We start from the raw sequence: 19,115 nt of genomic DNA on the forward strand, positions 1-19,115 counted from the left end.
TAACACACAGAAACCCCCAGATTTGGATATTCCAACCCTCTGTGATGCAGCTGGGGCTCCCAAAACCAGATGAAAAATACTTTAAATTCAAAACCCAACCTCTTCATGGAACAACCTCAATCCAAGGGCGTTTTCCCACTCCCATATTCCAGGAACTGTGCAGCATTCCCTGTGCTTACCTTACTACACCCTTGCGAGGAATTGTTATCTGCATCCTATAAATGGGGAAAGAACAATCCCATTGTTTGTTTAAGGTGACACAGGATTCCAAGCAACTCTATCTAATCTCCAGGATCTCGGGCTGACACCTCAAACACTGACTGTACCTTGCTGTGGGCAGCCTTTGATTTCTATTTACCCAGACTTCACCTCCTGCAACACTTTTTTTTTTTAGTTCTGTGATTGCTTTTCTTTTGGTTCTGTGATTTTATTGACACGTCTTTATCTGAATGCCCAATTTATTTTGATGTATGTGTAAGAAATAGCCTCATTGTGTGGAATTATCTCTTGATTGTGCCTGTGGGGAAGACAATAACCACTGACCACACTGAAGAGAAAGAGGCACCAGAGGCTTCAGGCTGAATTTTTAGTGATGGTTCAAGTGTGGAAAATCCAAGTTCACCCAGCTGCAGCTCTCAGCCTCCAGTGGGACCCACAAGGGCTCAGAAGGAGAGACCCCAGCTGGGACTCACCAAAATTGATCCCAAAACAGGGAATTCATCCAGGAGCTGAGCCCAGCCCTGCCCAGGAACCCTTGGACAGCTCCCACCCTCTCCCTGGTAAGGCAGTGTCCTCTGTGCTGGAATTGGAATTGTGCCTGGAATTCCAGAGAAAAACTGCATCCTTGTGATGAAATAGGAATGCCAGAGCTCAGGGAGGAGAGGAGATGCAGCACGAGCCACAGGTCATGTGCACCCAGGCCAATCCAAAAAGGATGAGGGGTGTCAGTGCCCTGCTTTCTGCCCTGTCACATTCCCCATTCCTGACCCACATCCTGGGAATTGGGATGGTTCTGCTTTCTCCCCGTTGTCCCTGCACCCAGCTCTGCACTGTCACCACGCTGCAGACACCAAACCTGGGCCAAAAATGGCCAAGAGGCCTGAGCAGCTCGGCAGGATGGTTCCATGGATCCGAGTTTCAGTGGCACGAGCCTCAGCAGAGCTGTGGGATCACAGTGTCCCTCTGCCCCGGCTCTGCACGGCCATCACGAGGCCTGCAAGGAAGAAACAGTCAGGAAAGGCAGTGATGCAAATAAGGAGGCTATTTATCCAATTTATGTTTCAATTAATGCAGATTAAAGCCTTCCTTTCTGGAGAGGGAGACACAAATGGGGTGTGTGATCTCCGTCCAAGATTTTTTTGAGCTGTTTTGAAAACACAGAGTTCTGCTCCTCCCTGCTCCAGCCTCTCTCTTGGAGGAATTTTTGCCTCAGGTTTGGGGTGATGGGAGACAAACACCTGGAGCCAGGTGTGTGGCAAGCAGAGCCTCTCCAGGATCAGCTGGGTGTGAGGGAGGCAGAGCAGATCCCATCCCTGCTCCCAGTGCTCCTCCTTGTGCTGGGACAGCATTCCCGGGACAGCATTCCTGGGAGAGTCAGAGCCAGGCCACTCTGCACATGGGAGATGAAGCTGTAATGTTTCTGCTTCACCCAGAGCTCTGAAATTCCAGATTTCCTCTTCAGGGGTGTGGGAACTCTCAGGAATAAAATGACAGCACGCAGCTAAATGAAGAGCACTCCGTGTTTTCTCACCCTGCAGGGTGGGATTCCCAATCACCCACTCGCTAATCCTGAAACCCATCTGGGTTTCCAGTCCCTCAGAAGTGCTTCCCTGTCCCCTGGAGGGCAATCCCTGCTGGGTCAGCTCCCCTCTGACCAGGGTTTGGACTCCAGCCAGTCTCCCCCTCTCAGCCCTTGCTGCTGCGGCTCTCCAGGCCACAAAATAAGTGCAGATTTTACTGGATTTGATATTCCCAGTTGTCCTTCCCTACGCTGTAGCTGCCAGGAAAATCCAGCCTGGAATTCAGAGAGCTGCTTAACTTTGTGTCACCTCCTCTGACCGAGATGTTCTCACATCTTCAGGTTCAGTATCCAAAAATCTTTGTGTAAAATGCACCCAGTTCTTGATGGCATCGTGGCATCTCAGTTTTGGTTTTGAAAAGGAATCAGAACTGTGCTGAGGTGCAACGATGCCATCAAGAACTGATATCCAAGCACCTGTCAGGGGAGTTTCCTTAGGAAAAAAATATAGAAATAAGGAGATCAAATTATGCCAGCCCTGCTTATTTAGATGACAGGCTTTAGAAGGAAAGGGAATGCCTTTGCCTGAGCATGCCTTCACTTTTGAGCTCAAATGAAGGCTTAATTGATGTGACTGCAGTGCAGTTTATTACCACTTTGATAATGACAGGCTGGAAGGTTTAGAAACAAAAAGAAGAGGGAAAAAAAACCCCAAAAGAACAAAACAAAAATGAATGAATAAATAAATAAATAAATGGATAGATAAATAAATCAAGAATCCTGATTTTCAAGACCAATATTTCTAACCCTCAGCTTTTCAGTCCTGAACAGAGGACTTCAAGGAAATAGAGCAGGAAAACCACACAGAGATGTTGCTTCAGCTCCCCGGTGAGGAGCAGCCCAGGGAAGGAGCAGAGCCCAGGGGGCAATTGTCTCTTGGATGCCCTTGGAGCTGCAGAGCTGCTCTGCGTGCTCAGCATCCACCAGGGACCTGGAGGGACAAAGCCACCAACCCCTCATTGTTCTCCCCTGCAGGAATTATTTACCTCATCACCATGTGCGGGGTGGGGAAATCCTCCCCGGCAGATCTGCGCGGTGGGAATGTTCTTTACAGCCCGTTTTTTATCAATAAAGGAGCTGCTCTGGGCGTGCCTGCAGCTCCTGAGCCCCTGCCACCCCACTGCGAGAGCAGCAGGGCACGGAGAGGTTTCTCAGCTCCTTTTTGTGGAATTCAGCTCTGCTGGATGACTCTGCAAGCTCAGCTTGGCTGGGATAACATCACTTCACTCTGCCCATCCTGCTCTTCCTCCCAGCCCAGCTCTGGCCCTGTACCCCCACGGACATTTGGGGGAAGGATTTTGCTTCATTTGTGTTCCTCAGCTGGATGAAAATCCACCCCCAAAAATCCCAAAGATGATGCTGTGTCTGGAATAAAGCTGTGTCGCTTTTCTCTGTTGAATGTAAAGTCTGAGTTGCCCCTGAATCATGTTTAATTCAAAGAATAATTTAGATGGGAAAACAAAGGGGACCAAAATTAAAAATCTGTGAATTTATAATTCTACAGTAGCAGAAGCAGAACGCTGAGAAAAAGGATTATTAAAAAAATGTATTGTTGTTTAATTACATACGTAAGGTGTTGTATGTCACCTAATTAACATTTCCTGTTGCTGCACATGGAATTCCCATTTTCCAGTCCCACAAATCAACTCCAATCCTGTTTGGAGAGCTGGGGGGTAGAAGTGAGGAGGAGTTGGGGTTTTATTTGTCTCCCTGGGGTTGTTTTTGAAAAGGAAACATTAACAACACACGTATTAATTGAATGTCATGAGGCTGCCAGGAGAAAAACTCCCAGTAAATAAAAATGTGGCATTTTACTCTTGCTGCTGAACCTGTGCAGGTTACAAAACCTCAGATATTCACTGAAGGCTCCTTGCTCAGTGCCAGAAAGCCTCACTCCTTTTGCCATCCACTTTGGAGAATGAATAAATTCAGGCAAATCAGGAGCAGGGCAAATCTGGAGAAATTACAAAGGGGAGGAGTTCACCTTCCTGCTATGGCTTTCAGGTCTGTCCTGGACTACTTACTCCAGTATAAAACTGAGAGCAGAAATGTGATCACGTCCTGAGGAGTCTAATCAATTCTGGTTTCAACACTGAGCCTATTTAAACTGGAGAATGGAATTGCTGTTCCTTGCTGTGTTCTGCCTGCACATTCTCAAGACAGAGGCAGTAGGTAAGTCCTTCCCTGCTCTTTCTAACCCCACCTTAAGGTTACTCTTATTTCTGATTTGTTTCTGACTATCAGGACATGCAGTGCAGGCTCTCTGATTCTTCTCTCTGGTAAATGAAGGATGATTGATTTATTTATTTCTCTGCCTTTTATTTTTTTGTGTTAAAATATCAAGGACAGGCTTTTCTCATGAATGAATGAGTGCTTTGGGGGTTTCTTTTCGCCTTTAGAGATTCTATCTGCCTTCCTCCTCCAAGAAAAATCAATGAGCTTTGACTTGATCTCTGTATTTTATTATGTACGTGCATTTGAAATACCAAAACTTAATTTCTTTATCTTTAAAATCCCTTTAAACTTGAAAGAAATCTCTTGTTTGAAATTTCTACTCCCTTCGCTTTGCTGTGTATGATCCAAGATGAAATTCTGCTGAGGGAGAAAGAACAATATGTCTTTGCTGCATCAGCCCAGCAGCCCCATCTATTTTTGCTCCGTGGACACTATAAGTACACTGTGCACTTAGGCTGGCTCAATTAAATAGTGATCTATAATTGGTATTGAAAAATGCAGGAGGTATTTTTCCCCCTGCTCCTGTTCAATCAGCAGCACTGAATAAATCCCTTTTCCTATGCAAATACCAGCACAGAGGCTCGAAATTAAACACTGCAGCTCTTCAAAGTGACGAAGGGTCCATTGTTTGCACTAAAATAGAGCAGAGTGCAGCGAGGAGAAAAGGGACCCAGCTTTATCAGGGGGAAGTGCTGCCCTGAGATCTGCTGAAGGGAGATGGTGTTAAAGCAGATCAAGGTTCAGAGCTGCTCAAAAAGTCCTGAAGGGTTTCCCTGCGTTTATTTCTCTGCTCCTAATGAATTCCCTGTCCCTCAGCAGCTTGGCTTTCCCAGATTCTTAGCTGGAATTCCAAGCCCTTCCCTGTGCTGCAGGGCTGCTCTCCCTGCAGGGGCTGCCACACCTGGGCCAGGTGAACAAAAACACTGAAAAAAGCTTTTGCTTTTCCAAACTCTGCCCCTCGTGTTCGCTTCTGATTGATCCCTGGCTATCAACACTTTGCCAAATTTACTGCCCCATTTGGGGCTTTATTGGGCAAACCTAAAGACTATCTAGAAGACCCTTGTAACTTGATTAGATTGGTGTTAATAATTAGGGTTTACCTCTCTATCAGAAGGAAGTAACACGGGGAATGCTTAGATGATAATTTGGCAGTTTTTGCACCCCCCCCTGGTTATTTGCACCTTTTTCCTTGAGCGTGGACCAAATTACACAGTCATTAATACACAAGAAACTTGCTCTCTGCACCTTCTTCTCCAAACTTTCCTCAGGCAGCAGCTCCACAGGATACAATCTATTCAGTTAAAGGCTACACATTTCCAGAAACTCCACTTTTGACAATCAGCTGAAATTCCTTCTTGTATTCCTTCTTGTTCTCTACATTTTTTTTTTAAAGAATAAACCTTTCCTTCCTGTCTTGCCACTTGTCAGAACCAGCCTGGGTCTGATCAGCTCGTTGAGCCCAGCTCCACCTGGGCAGCTGATAACTCACCACACTGAAACAGTGAAATGACTGATTGCTAATCTGGAATTGCTGCCAGCCTTGTCTGAACAGCAGAGCACCTGGGGCTTAAAATCACTGTTAACAGTCCTTAGAGGGCTTTCTAAGGAACGGAGGGGCGTTATCCCTGTTGTAGGAGAGGGAAACTGAGGCACGCTGGTGCAGGCACCTGCTCAGGGATGAAACCATCAGCCCCTCATCCTCATCCAGGTCTCAGTGTGTTCCATTTGCAGCTGCTCTGATCCCCCTCAGGTTTCTTGTCTGGTTACTTTGAGAGCTCAGGGACCCTCTGGTGCTGTTTTGGGGGAAAAGAGAGACAAAGTGTCTGCAATTTCCAGCAGGAATGCTCAAAACCTCGTGAGAGTGAGGGATATCCATCCATCCATCCATCCATCCATCCATCCATCCATCATCCCTCCATCCATCCATCCATCCATCCTTCCATTCCTCCATCCCTCCCTCCAGCAGCTCTGGGGTGGGGTTACAGCAAAGTCACTGAAAATTAATTTTCTTCAGCGGGAATGGAATGAACCCCAGCACGTTTTAACCTTTTGCTTTATCACAGAGCAGGACTCAGCCATGAGGAGACAAATCTCCCACAGTCCATGCTCTGCTGCTCCAAAAGATTGATGCCTGATAGGACATTCCTCTAATTTAGATGAGATTAGATCCCTCTAATTTTCTATATTTCTGCCCACATGTTTTTACCCGTCACAAACATTAAATTTACATAACCATGCGGACATTGGCGTCAATTCTCACTCTGGGGTTTCCTCAGGGCCTTTCAGGTACAAAACACCCCTGAGAGCTCCATCAGCAGCTGTAAAAAAATAAAATAAAATGAAAAGATGCTGTGACTTCTTCCCTTTCCAGTTCTAATTGAACTGCACACATTTATGGTTGGGCTCCAAAGCCATTTTAGAGCTGGCAAAGTTGGGATGCTGGCGCACTTGGACACACTCTGGGGTGAAAAGTTGCATTTTCAGCTGATTAAAGCAAGGATAATAAATGCAATGCAAGATCTGGAACAGAGAGAAAAGGCAGGGAGCCATAGGAATTATGGAATTACCCATGTGAGGGGTTTAGGTCACCTCTGGAGTCTCCATCAGGTCGGAATCCAAGCTGCCCCTTCCCCAGGGATGAGGATGATCCTGCTCAGTTTTATCCATGATTTCCCCACGGATCCTCCTGGCTCTTCCACTGGGATGTTGGAAGCAGAAAAGCCTTTGGCACTTTGAAAAAAAAAAAAAGCAGAAACCTTGAGGTCTCCTAGAAAAGCTGCCAAGTCCAGGGCCTGTCTCTGTGCAGGCTCTTTTCCCTGCTTGTGGCATTGCAGGAGATGCTTTGTTGTGTTCCAGCATCCATCCAATGGCCTGTGATTAGATTTTTAGTCATATTTTTAGCCACAGGATCAGCCACCAAAAGCTCAGCACAAAAGGCTGCAAAAGGCCAGCAAATCTACCGAGTGATTTGTCTGAATTAAATTTTAAAAATACTTTAAAATAAATAAATCTGAACTGCATTTTTATTACAGAAAGCAAAGCAAAACCTCTCACAGGAGGAAATCACCTTAGTCCTGGATACTCATTTTTTGTTACAGCTCCTGCCTTTGATACAGGACATTTCTGAGGGCACATTATCTGCAGCAGAGGATCACAGGTCACAGCTGAAAACCTTCCCCTGCTCTCTGACACAGAGGAAGTCGTTTGCAGATGTTAAATTGTTAATAGGGCATATCCAGGATCCCTGAGCCCCTTTGGATTTTCCCTGCAGTTTGTGTCTGTTCCAGAGGCCTCATCCAGCTTGTGATTTTTGTGTGCAAGTGAGAAACATCAGATGTGCAGCCTTGCAAGGCTTCACCACCACAACAAAGCTGGTTTGCAGGGTTAATTCCCCACCTCCTGCAACACGCCTGCATGAAGATGTGTGTGTCCCCAGGGAAAATCAAATTAAGGTTAAAAGTGAAGAGCAGTGAATGGCCAGGAACGCTTGCAGAGACACTCAAACCTCGAGGTGAACTTTTGGACCTGGTTTGGTCTGTCAAAGGGGTGACTGGGGCTTCCTGAGGATGTGTAATAATTCAGGAGGCAGAAATATTCTCATGCCTATATGCTCACTTTGTGCTCAGCAATCCCATTAATTAGAAAGACAGGCTTAGATAACAATTGCTTTTGTTTTGTCTTTTGCACTAAAAATAGAAAGTTTCACAAAGCCAGCTAAAAATAGGACGAGCCCAACACAAGCCAAACCTAAAAATAAATCCCATGCAAACCCAGCTTTTGCCATTTTGCTGGAAAAGGATGCAGAGGTGAGAGCAGATTTTGGGGATGGATTTGAGAACCCAGAGCAGGGAGAGCTCTGGGGGCATCCCTGGCTCTGGGATGGGCACTGGGACCACCAGGAGAACAGGGAATGGCCAGGCAGGATGGCTGGAAGGGGGACAGGAGGCTAAAGGGACAAAGAGAGGATTCAGGTGAAAGATAGAAGGGATTTGAATCAAAAATCAACACAGGACATTCCTGTTGTCCCGGGCAAAAAGGTCATTGACACTCCCAGAGGCTCAATATTGTTAATAAAACCAGCAAAAATAATCATAAAAACCACAAAAATAATAATAAACCCCGCAAAAATAATAATAAAAATGCAATAATAGTAATAAAAAGGGCAAAATAGAAGCTGAATTCACAGCCACTCCATCAGAAGCAGGAGTTGAGGCTGTTTTAGTGGCTCACAGGTTAAATGGTATTTTCAGCCACACCAAGCAGCTCCGAGTAGGGCAGCAAGCAGTGCACAGTGGGACAGAGCAGATTTGGGAATTTTTATGGAATTCAGACAAATCTGAGCGTGGTCCAAAGGGTCTTTTCCTAGATCTCACAATAGCACCTTGGCAGGGCTGCTCCAGCCTGGGCCCCGGCCAGCAGCACCTCCCACCTCCCTGGGCAGGAGAGGGAGGTCTCAACTGCAGCAATATTTAATTTATTTTTTTGTCTCCAGCTTCCAAACGAGGCTTGATAGCTAAAACAATTGAAAATGTTTGCAATAAAATGAAAACAATACGTAATTTTTATTGTTTTCTTCGGCCACCCCCGTGCCAAGAAGCAGCTTGGGCAGGAGCCAGTTGTAAATTCCAGGAGGAAGAGGCAGAGATAAGTGGGACTGCTCCCGTGCCAAGAGAGACTCCCTAAATTTAACTGTGCTGAACTCTGTGGAGGAAGAGCCAGCCCTGTCCAGCCCTACCCTAAGTTAAACCAAATAAAGTCAAGGTGACACCTGTGGGATGGCACAGAACCACTGAAATCAAGGATAAATCCATAATAAAAAATAAGAGAAAGATATAATTGATAATACAGTGAGTCCAGGTGTGCATATCTGTATCTTTATCTATATCTATATATTTTTATATCTGTGTATCACAGCAATGATTTCAGCACCTCAACCATAAAAACAAACCAAAAATCCCTCCCTAAAACACTGAAAACCTCACAACCTGTGGGACGGTGCAGAACCACTGAAATCAAGGATAAATCCATAATAAAAAATAAGAGAAAGATATAATTGATAATACAGTGAGTCCAGGTGTGCATATCTGTATCTTTATCTATATCTATATATTTTTATATCTGTGTATCACAGCAATGATTTCAGCACCTCAACCATAAAAACAAACCAAAAATCCCTCCCTAAAACACTGAAAACCTCACAACCTGTGGGACGGTGCAGAACCACTGAAATCAAGGATAAATCCATAATAAAAAATAAGAGAAAGATATAATTGATAATACAGTGAGTCCAGGTGTGCATATCTAGATCTATATCTTTATCTATATATTTTTATATATGATTCCAATGATTTCAACACCTCAACCATAAAAACAAACCAAAAATCCCTCCCTAAAACACTGAAAACCTCACTTTCTGCTGTGTTTTTCCAGCAATAAAATGAGCTACAGGGAAGAGAGAGTGGGAATTGAGGTTTGATGGGAAGAGCAGAGCAGGGTGGGACCTGAGGGGTCCCAGACCCCATTAAAAAAAAGGGGTTCAGAGGGAGATTTTGAAGAGGGGACAGTGGGACAAAAGATGAATGAAGCCAGGACAGGAATTGCAGATGAAGAGGGAACTCTTTGGAGGCTGTAAACAGCAGGGAGGGAAAAGAATTGTTTAGGGTGGTTCAGTGATATTTCTAGGAGTGATGAGCTGCAGATAACGAAGTGGAAAATGTGAGCTATTCAATAGGAAACATTTCCTGGCAGCGTGGCCTAGTGCACTGGGGAAAAGTCTTCCAAGGGAAGTGGCAGGAGCCTCTGGACAATTAAAAGTGGCCTGGACAAGGAGCCTGAGGGCATAATCCTGCCTAAAACCACGGAGAGATGTGACAGGGACCTTCCCCAAAGCTCAGGGGAAGAAAGAGCCATTGTGAATCAAGGTTCCTGCAGGGAGGGAGGCTCCATCCCACTCCCATCAAATCCAAATGCAAATTTTCCTCCTCAGGGCCTGAGCAGCACCCACACAAAGGCTCCTGTTCCCCAATGTTCCATTGCTGCCAATCAAAAAAAAACCAAAAACAAACCAAAAAAACCAGCCCTAACTCACACTAAACGTGAATCCACTGTTTGCTCAGGTATTCTGTAATGTTTAATTAGCTCGGTCTTTAAGGTTTAACAGCTTCAAGGACATTTCTCTTATGAAATGCTGGATTTATGTGCTCTTCTACTTCACTGATATTATCCAACAACAAGTGTGTGACTTGGTAGAAAACACAATCCTTACCTTGTTCAGAGACATTGGGAATTTGGTGGAAAGATGCAAAAATCAGATAATAATTATTAAACGCTCCTGAGTGCTGGATGTGAGGCAGCTGTAGCCACTGAGGGCTGGATTTTCAAAATTAAATTTTATCAAAATTAAATTTATTTTTATTCAACTTTTTCTCCCCATCATTTTTACACCCAGGCCGGAAGATCTGTGCTGTGCTCAAGTGTCAGTTTATTGAGAGGTGAATAAACCACGAGTTTATTTGACACAACTTCCCAGACATGTGTTCAGGGGGTAAAAATTCAGTGATTTCTGTATTTGAGAAGAGTGGGACATAACCCATTTCCATCCCCCTGGCTCAGGACCACCACAATTTGGGGATAATTCCCCTTCCCCCCGTGGCTCTGTTTGAATTTGGTGCTTCCACGGTGGAGGTTTAAAATCTCTTGAGCCTGCTGTTCTGGCTCCCAGCTGTGGCTCACACCTGGAAAATGGGATTTACATTGCAGAAGTGCTTTGATGTCCAGGCCGTGCTCCCTCTCCACTGTGAAACCTCCTGGAGCTGCCCAGCCTGGAGCTCTCACCTTCCCCCTCTGCTTTCCATCCCAAAGATTTGGCAGCAAATCCTTCCAGGCTATTCCTGCTGTTTTTTTTTTTTTTTTTTTCACACCTGAAGGCTCCTTCGTGTGTAAATTGCCAAGAAACTCCCAATCCCAGGCTGCTGGGATTGGTAAAAGTTCACACCGACCCCAGAGCAGCTGCCAGAACCACACCTGGAGTCTTTGATCCGTGTGAAAACACACCTGAATTAAAATGATTAATTTTCATTTGTTCATTAAAATATCGATTAAGGCACTCGGTGATATCCTGTGCTTGGAACTTCTGCAGTTTCCCAGTGGGGATGAGGAAGATCTCGGTGCCACTGTCCTGGAAAATTAAAAAAAAAAAAAAAAAAAGCAACAATCAGTGCTGGAAAGTGAAGTCTTGTGTATGTTAAAAATCTGCCAAAAAGATAAAACCTCTTCAAACCCAGTTTTTGGGTAACAACATAGAAATCCCTGCAGTTCTTACCACACAAAAAAAAGCAAAGTTTGTTTTTCTTCCCAGTCTTGCCAAGCTCCAAAGTGAGGCAACATTGTTTGTAGTTTTGAGCAGAAATTTCGTTTTTGTGAAAGAAAAACAGAAACTGTCATTTTTTTTAAGGTTATATTAATTGCCTCGAGGTCTCCCTCTGTGTCACAGCTGCTCAGGTTCTACAACAATTCTTTATTTATAACTTCTAAATCCTTAATAGATGCATGCATTGTTATGCCACTGATATCAAGATAAAGGTGTTAAAAGCCTTCCAGCAGGTGTGTTATAAATTACCAATTAAGGTAATTACCAGTCAAGTGATAGGGCTTCTCCATAATTATCCTTAAAATTGATTAGCCATTTATTAAAAAGTCTATAATTTACTAATCCCAAGCAAACAGAAGGTGTGGTATTAATCATCATTATAAGAGGGTTTGAATTGTTATTGACTGAAGTTAAATAGCCAAAGAGAACTACCCCTGTCAAAGTCAATTTAAAGTTTAGAATAAATAAAGAGCCACTGAAGCAACTTAGGACAAACAAAACAATCCTACTGTCCTAACTAGATAAACACATAAAGTTAAATCAGCTCTTGTCCTTTGAATTTTGTATTTCTTTTGACAATGAAAAAGTCAAATTCAGATGTTCTGCTGAAGAGTTTTGCATCCATCCCTGTGGGGAACACAGCTGAGTTAGACCAAAGGACATCCAGGTCCTGCAGGAAGTGAGATCCTTAATTTCTCAGAATTCTTCCCCAGGTAAACTTCAAAGGAGTTCCTGGAACAGGCTGAGATAAGTCCTCTTGCATAAGTGAATTTACAAGTCTGTGAGAGGCTGGCAAGTGCAGAGCTGATAAAAGGAAATTTACTTTAACACTGCATATATTCAAATGTGGAACTTTTGCCTCAAGAATTTGAGGAAGCCAAGGTTTGAAAATCAAATTCTCTAGGATTGCAGCCCATTCAGAATTCTGGTGTCCTAAGGATTCCTGCCAGCACAGGTTTTTGGGGAGATATTAATGGCTATAAATTGGTTTATGAGAGATCAGGAGGAGATCTAGAGAGGGCAGAGCTGCCAATCCATTGCCCTGCTGCTTTTTGGGGGCATTATTTGTACAGATGTTCATTTACCTGTTTTATTTATTATTTTTTAGTGGGCCACTGGTGCTATCGGTCCCAGAAGTGTGAGCTGCCACAGTGTAAAGGTACAGCCAAGCAATTTATTTTTCCAATCACATTGGTGATTCTTTCTGCTTTGCAAAGGGGCTGCTGAGAGAAATAATGCAAAAAAATACAGAGCACTCAGCCTTTAATGCCTCGTGGTCACATTATTTGTGACCATTTCAGTGCCAAACAGGGTATTTTGGAGCCCTGGGTGCTCGTTTTGTGTCGACCAAGGGTAATGCAGAAATGTACAAATAAATGTAAGAATGTAAACGCACAAATGTAAAAATGTAAATGCCCAAATGTAAAGATCAGATACAGAAATGTAAAAATCAAATGCACAAATGTGAAAATGTAAATACACTAATGTAAAAATGCAAATGCACAAATGTGAAAATCAAATACACAAATGTGAAAATCACCCCAGAAGTTGGGGTGACGTCTCCAATGCCCCGTTCTGGCTGGGTGGTTTGGCTTCCTCGAGGGTTTGCTGTCTACAGGGTAAAAAATCACCACATTTTCTTCCTCCCTGAGCAGGTCCTGCCCAATGGCACGAGATCAACGTGGCGTGCGAAGGGGACAGGCAGTCCCCTGTCAACATTGTCACCCGAAATGCGGAGTACGACGGGAGCCTGCAGCCCCTGACTTTCGAGGGCTACGACGTCAAGGGCTCGGCCAAGTGGGACCTGCAGAACAACGGCCACACAGGCAAGTGGTGCCCAGCCTGCTCCTGGGCTGGATTTGGGTTTTTCCAGGTCCTTCCAGGTCCTTCCAGGTCCCTGGAGCACAGATGGGATCCCACCTCTCTGCTTCAGAAGCGAAGCTCCCAGAAGGTTTTTGGCGTCAAAATTGGGAAGTCGGTGGGAATGACGAAGTTCTGGGGTTGTGGATGTGGTTCATGAACATCCCAGCAGGAATTTCTGTGCAGGAGGTGTCACAGAAGCTCTAAAGCAAAACCCCCCAACCCAAACAGAGTCCAGAGCTGGGGGCAGGACAACAATTTGGGCAGAATTTTATCATTTTCTGCTGAAACCACTTCATTCCCGGGCTGCTCCTTTCCAACTCTTGCCTCTGCACAAAGGATCCTGCTGGGGGAAAGCCTGCTGTGGGAAAGTCATTCTGGGTGTTATTAGTTCTTTAAATAATGAGCTATATTCTTCTCAGATTCAGACCTGTTTTCTCAGCACACAGAAGTTATCTGATGTTGATCAGCTACTTAGTGAATCAGTAAACCTTGAATCAATTAACAGTAATTTAGAACTGTTCCTCTTCCTCCACCTTCCTTCACAATACTGAGGATGCTGCTCCAAAAAAATTTATGTTCGATTATTTCGACTTTAAAAATAAGCCTGTAATCTAATTTTTTTTTTTTTTTAAGTTACCAAAAATGTTCAATTATTTCGACTTTAAAAATAAGCCTGTAATCTAATTTTTTTTTTTTTTTAAGTTACCTGTAGGTGTTTTTAAAATCTTGGATGGGTTGTTTGAACTGCCAAATCCTCAAAGCAGAAAGCAGCAAGAGGCAAATATTTCCTGATTTAAAAGGGAAAGGTGGGAAGGCAGCTGGGGAGATTTTAACAGCCAGAAATTGTGGCAGACACAAGAAAAAGGAATGTTTTGACTTTTCATTAACATATGGATTAATGACTTTCCTGTTACAGGGTGATATTCCAGAATGTCCAATTACAGTCCCTTTTACATCAAAATTAATATTTATAAGGACTGCTCCTCATCTTCCCCAGCCATGCATAAGGATTAGGGGTTTAATCTGGGCTTTTAAAATCTCTTCCTTCTGAAGGCAACCAATTCCCGTACTAAATGAGGAGGTTATTGCTTAAATTACAGCTGCAATTAGAGGCGGCAGGTGAGATTAGACCCTCATTATATTCCGTGATGGACACATAGCAAAGGTCGCTGTCTCAAAGGTCTTAAGCTAAATAAACAAAGCCCACAAAGACATCTGACTCATCCATTTACAGATTAAAAAGCAAAGGAACTAAATGACTCATGCACTCTCCAAGTTCATTTGGAATTCAGAACAGAAATGAAATCTCTGGGGCTGCAATCCAGAATTTTCCTCTGGGGCTGCAACCCGGAATTTTCCTATGCAAAGAGAAGTGCTGTGCTTCGTGTGGGGGTCACAAAAAGCAAAATTTTAAAGTATATCTCAAATATGTATGATTTAGCCTTAAATTGCAGCACTACTCTAAATTAAAACAGAATATCTTTAAACCCTGCCGCAAAGAAATGTTACAGTGCAGTAAACAGGAGATTAAAATGATGGTTAAAACCCAAATAAACTGGGATCAAATTTACTTTGATAGAGGGTGTTTTTTTAGGAAAAAAATGAACGAATATAGGGTCTTCTGAGAGGTATAAAAAGCTCTGACTCCAGAGGTCATAATGGTTAGAATTAATCTCAAATTAAACTCAGCCATGATTTTGTAGAAGTTCAGTTTCTGCAGAGCAGAATTTCTGGAACACTCAGTCTGAAAAGCCAAGTGAGAACTTGAAGATAAATTTGAATCTCAAGAACATCTCTGCTCTCACATACTGTTAATGTAGGACCTGCTCTTCTCCTTCAAAACAATTTATGCTTTTTTCCCCCAGTTAAAGTGGCACTAGACACATCCCCTAAAATCGGAGGAGGAGGCCTGGAGAGAAAATACAAGGCAGTAGAATTCCATTTTCACTGGGGAGTCCTGGGTGAGCAACAAAACACCCCTGGCTCAGAGCACAGCATAGATGGAGAGAAATACCCCATGGAGGTAGGTGGGACATGTGGAGCATGGCTTTCACTCCAGAACTCTGGAATTCTGAGATCCTGCTCACAAAATCTCTTGGCTAGTTCCCCTAGGGAGGTCTGAGGGTGGAAATAATTGTCCTTGGCTGTTGTGTTCCAGTTGCATATCGTCCACATCAGAGAAGATGTTTCAGATGTGACAGAAGCCAAGAAAACGACAGATGGTTTGGCTGTGTTGGCCTTCTTTGTAAAGGTAGGCAGGGAAATTTTCAACTGCACCTCTCAAATCTCAGCCAGCAGTTTGGCTGAGGGACTGTTTATGTTACTATTTTATGTTTATGTCAACATTACAGTAGCCCAAGATTTAACCTCCCTATCTTCTGCAGGCATTCTGCCAGCACTGAGTTCCTCTCCCCTTTTCTACACCCTGCTTGCTGTTATTTCTTCTTGTGGCCCTTTTCTGTTTTATTCACCACTGATTAAAAGCAGCCACTTGTAGAGAAATACACGACGTGGAATGAAAATATTTCCCTTTCAGGCTGACAAACAAAATGAAAACTACGAAACTCTACTGAGCAAATTAAAGAATATTACATACAAAGGTAAGGGATTTCACAAGCTGTGTGGGGTGAGGATAAATGTGGGCAAAACCTGCAGCCACAAGCATTACAAGGGATTTTCCCCCCGTGGTTTTCCCAGGGCAATCAGCAAAGGTGGATCCTTTGCCACTGAGCTCTCTCCTCCCACCTGAGGAAGACCTTGGGAGGTACTATCGCTATCTGGGGTCCCTCACCACCCCTGACTGCTACCAGGGGGTCATCTGGACGATTTTTGAGACGCCAGTTGAGCTCAGCCAGCGCCAGGTGAGTGGCAGAGGCACGGCCTGGAGGTTCTGTGCCGTGTCCCTGGGCTGCAGGGTGACACCTCGGTGTCTTGCTCCCCACACACCTCACTTGGCAGCAGCCTCAACGTGCTGCCAGCTGACTGACCCTGTTAAATCATCCCTCAGAAAATGGCAGGAAAGGGGCAGGAAGGGGAAATGATGGCGTGAGGAGAGAGCCAAGAAACCGCCCCAAGCTCAGGGCTTTGTCAGCAGTACTTCCACTGATGCCACATGGTCACTCCTCAGCTCCATGGCTTTTCTCCCATTGTCAGGACAATAATTCCAAACCCAAACCTCAAACCTTGGGCCCATCAGTGTCAAGCAGCCCATTTTCGACCTGCAGGCAGGAAGAGGAGATGGAATTAAGAATGCTTGGGAAACACAGGTTGTGCAGAGATCACACAGCCTGGCCCAGAGCCAGTTCATCTCCTCACTCACAGCATGCCCTGAGCGCTGTCACAGTGCCCCAGCACAGCCCAGAGCAGCCAGGAGCCTGACCAAGGACAGAATTCCTGCTGTTCCTGCCCTGAGCGCTGTCACAGTACCCCAGCACAGCCCAGAGCAGCCAGGAGCCTGACCAAGGACAGAATTCCTGCTGTTCCTGCCCTGAGCGCTGTCACAGTGCCCCAGCACAGCCCAGGGTCACACAGGGACCTGACCAAGGACAGAATTCCTGCTGTTCCTGCCTGGTGTCACCCTGACGCGGTGGCTGGGCTGGCGCCGTGTGCGTCAGGAGCTCGGGGGGAGCCAGTCCTGGGGCTGCACAGAGCATTTGGCCCCACTCAGAGGAAGTGCCCATGATTGCCAAGGCTGGAAGGAGCCATCACTCGGTGACCTCTCCAGTGGCCTCTGGCACGGCCTTTCCTGCGGGGTTTAAGGCGCCCATTAAACCCTCAGGCTCAAAACCCGAGCGAGGCAGCACGGCTTGGCAACACAACTCCCGGAGTTGTCAGAGCAGATTTAACAAGCTGTTGTGTTTTGCAGCTGTCCCAGTTCGCAGCACTGCACTTTGATGGGAAGAACTCCACTCCCATGATGGAGAATTTCCGGCCAGTGCAGCTCCTGAACACGCGCAAGGTGCTCTGGTCAGGGGCTGGCATCGCCCTGCCCACGGCACAGCTGCTGGCCCTGGCCCTGGCTCTGACCTGCACCCTCAGCTCTCTGTCCCACTGAGCCTTTCCCACCTCATTCAACGTCCTGGGCCTTAATTTCTTGTTATTTTTGCTGTTCTTTGTCTCAGCCTCTCATGAATTTTGTCCCAATACAGAATAGCTTTGTCCTCCTCCAGACATTAACCAAGGGCTTCTGTGCTGCTCTGGTGAAACTCAAACCACCGGAACTCAAAGGAACTGGGAGATAAAGCAATGAAAATTCAATTTTAAAAGCCAATACACTCAGAGAAAGCGTTAGTCTGGATTATGCTGTAGTTTTAAGGCAGCTCTGGGAGGAGCTGCACAGAGAACCTCAGAGAAGAATCTGTTCTTAAGTGCCTGTGAAGGGGTTGGTTTGGAGCACGTTTACATTCAACTCTGCAAATGTGGCAGTGAAATGTGGAGCAGTTCCTACAACCCCACTCTGTCCTACCTGAAGGTACAACACAGAGCAAAGATCAAATGCTCACACACAGCGAGCAGCACCCGGCTCATCCCCTCCAGGGAAGGGCACTCACCCAGCACATAAATCCCCCTCCTTCCTTCGGAATATCTCAGCTAATTTCAGATAAGGACACTGGATTCCTTCCACCCCATCTCCTGCTGGGGCTATCAGGTTCCTCTGTTATTTATTCATCCCTCTCTGGGATGCCATGGCCGATGTGATGTGCTGGGGAGCAGCAGGGAGGCTCATCCCCAAGGACCAGAGGCACATCTGTGGAAATTCCCTCTCTTTGGAGGGCTCCTTCTGAAGCAGGAGACTCTGATCATCCTTTGTAGTTGTTATTTGCCTAATAAAATAGGACAGCTCAAGAAATGGCTCTTTCTTACATATAAATATATATATATATTTCTTTTATATATATAATTTTTTACAGTAGCATACCTGCAATAGTCACACATGGTCAAGATTCACAGTTTTTTCCAAGATTGTGGTTTGAACCAATCCCTTCAGATCTTACCCAATTCCTTATAGAAAATAAGTTGGGAAATGGGGTTTCCCTGTCCCTCTGAAGAGGGACATAACATTTCTCTTTGGCTAGTGCCATATAACATGTTACAGCTTCTTTTAGGATTTTAGATTTTGGCCACACCAAAATAGGATTTCATATTAGCAGATTTGTATTTTTTTTCCTTTAAGGGCAATGTTTGCAGAGATGACTTTATATATTTTCAGGAAAATCCTCGCAGTGAGATCAACCACAGCTCACCAAAAGCAGGGAAAGTATTTTCATATTAATCAATCAGTAAAGCTTTAAAAAAAAAAAAAAACCCAGATGGGAAAGCAAATGAACCTATTTAAGTTTAAAGGAAAGATTAATACTTTAACTGTGTTTTTATGCTACTGAAATGAAATATTAAAGGTGAACAACAGACCTATATTTGAATTGTTCTGAGTTTTTATTTCTTTCGTCCTTCCTGAAGGGGAATCCATAAACTTTCAGAAGAGGAACGTGACTTTCCCCCCCACCCCCTGTTTTCTTCACAATATTTAGGGTTGGGTTTAGGGCTGGGTTTGCATTTTTGGGGCAGGGATGTGCAGTGCCTGGGGATGTTTCCACTGTCAGCAGAGTTGGGGGCTCTGTTTCACAGGGTGTTCTCTGCACTCAGCAGATTCCTGGAGCCTGGCACCTTGCCCAGGTGTGCAGAACTGGTGCCCAACCCCGCCCAGCTCCCTGGAAAGGGAACTCCTGCTTTAAAAGCAGTGATGGGAACACTCCTTGGGATACCTGAGAAACGCCTTTTGCACTCACCAAGGTGTGCAAGAGCCACCATCCCTCTCCTTCAGGTTGTTTCCTCAATTCTCTTTTCATAGGC

The 19,115-nt window shown here is 44.9% G+C and overlaps 1 protein-coding gene across 1 annotated transcript; it reads left to right on the forward strand.

Annotated features, from left to right (window-relative positions):
- The first annotated feature begins 3,632 nt into the window (after positions 1–3,632).
- CA4 (carbonic anhydrase 4) lies at positions 3,633–18,677 on the forward strand. Its single transcript, XM_041425404.1, has 8 exons — positions 3,633–3,970; positions 12,511–12,561; positions 13,058–13,228; positions 15,131–15,288; positions 15,424–15,516; positions 15,802–15,865; positions 15,963–16,126; positions 17,131–18,677. Exons 1-8 carry the CDS (start codon positions 3,913–3,915, stop codon positions 17,317–17,319), a joined length of 948 nt encoding a protein of 315 aa, XP_041281338.1. The 5' UTR covers positions 3,633–3,912; the 3' UTR covers positions 17,320–18,677.
- The last annotated feature ends 438 nt before the right edge of the window (positions 18,678–19,115 follow it).

This window comes from Onychostruthus taczanowskii, unplaced genomic scaffold, assembly GCF_017590055.1.
Source record: "Onychostruthus taczanowskii isolate IOZ18803 unplaced genomic scaffold, ASM1759005v1 scaffold89, whole genome shotgun sequence".
NCBI classification, from domain to species: Eukaryota; Metazoa; Chordata; class Aves; order Passeriformes; family Passeridae; genus Onychostruthus; species Onychostruthus taczanowskii.

Bases quoted from the DNA above. Each gene is read 5' to 3' on its own strand.
- CA4 (XM_041425404.1), top strand. From the start codon at position 3,913: ATGGAATTGCTGTTCCTTGCTGTGTTCTGCCTGCACATTCTCAAGACA. The intron at 13,229-15,130 runs GCAAGTGGTGCC...TTTTTCCCCCAG, and splicing joins GCAGAACAACGGCCACACAG to TTAAAGTGGCACTAGACACA. The intron at 15,866-15,962 runs GTAAGGGATTTC...TGGTTTTCCCAG, and splicing joins AAAGAATATTACATACAAAG to GGCAATCAGCAAAGGTGGAT.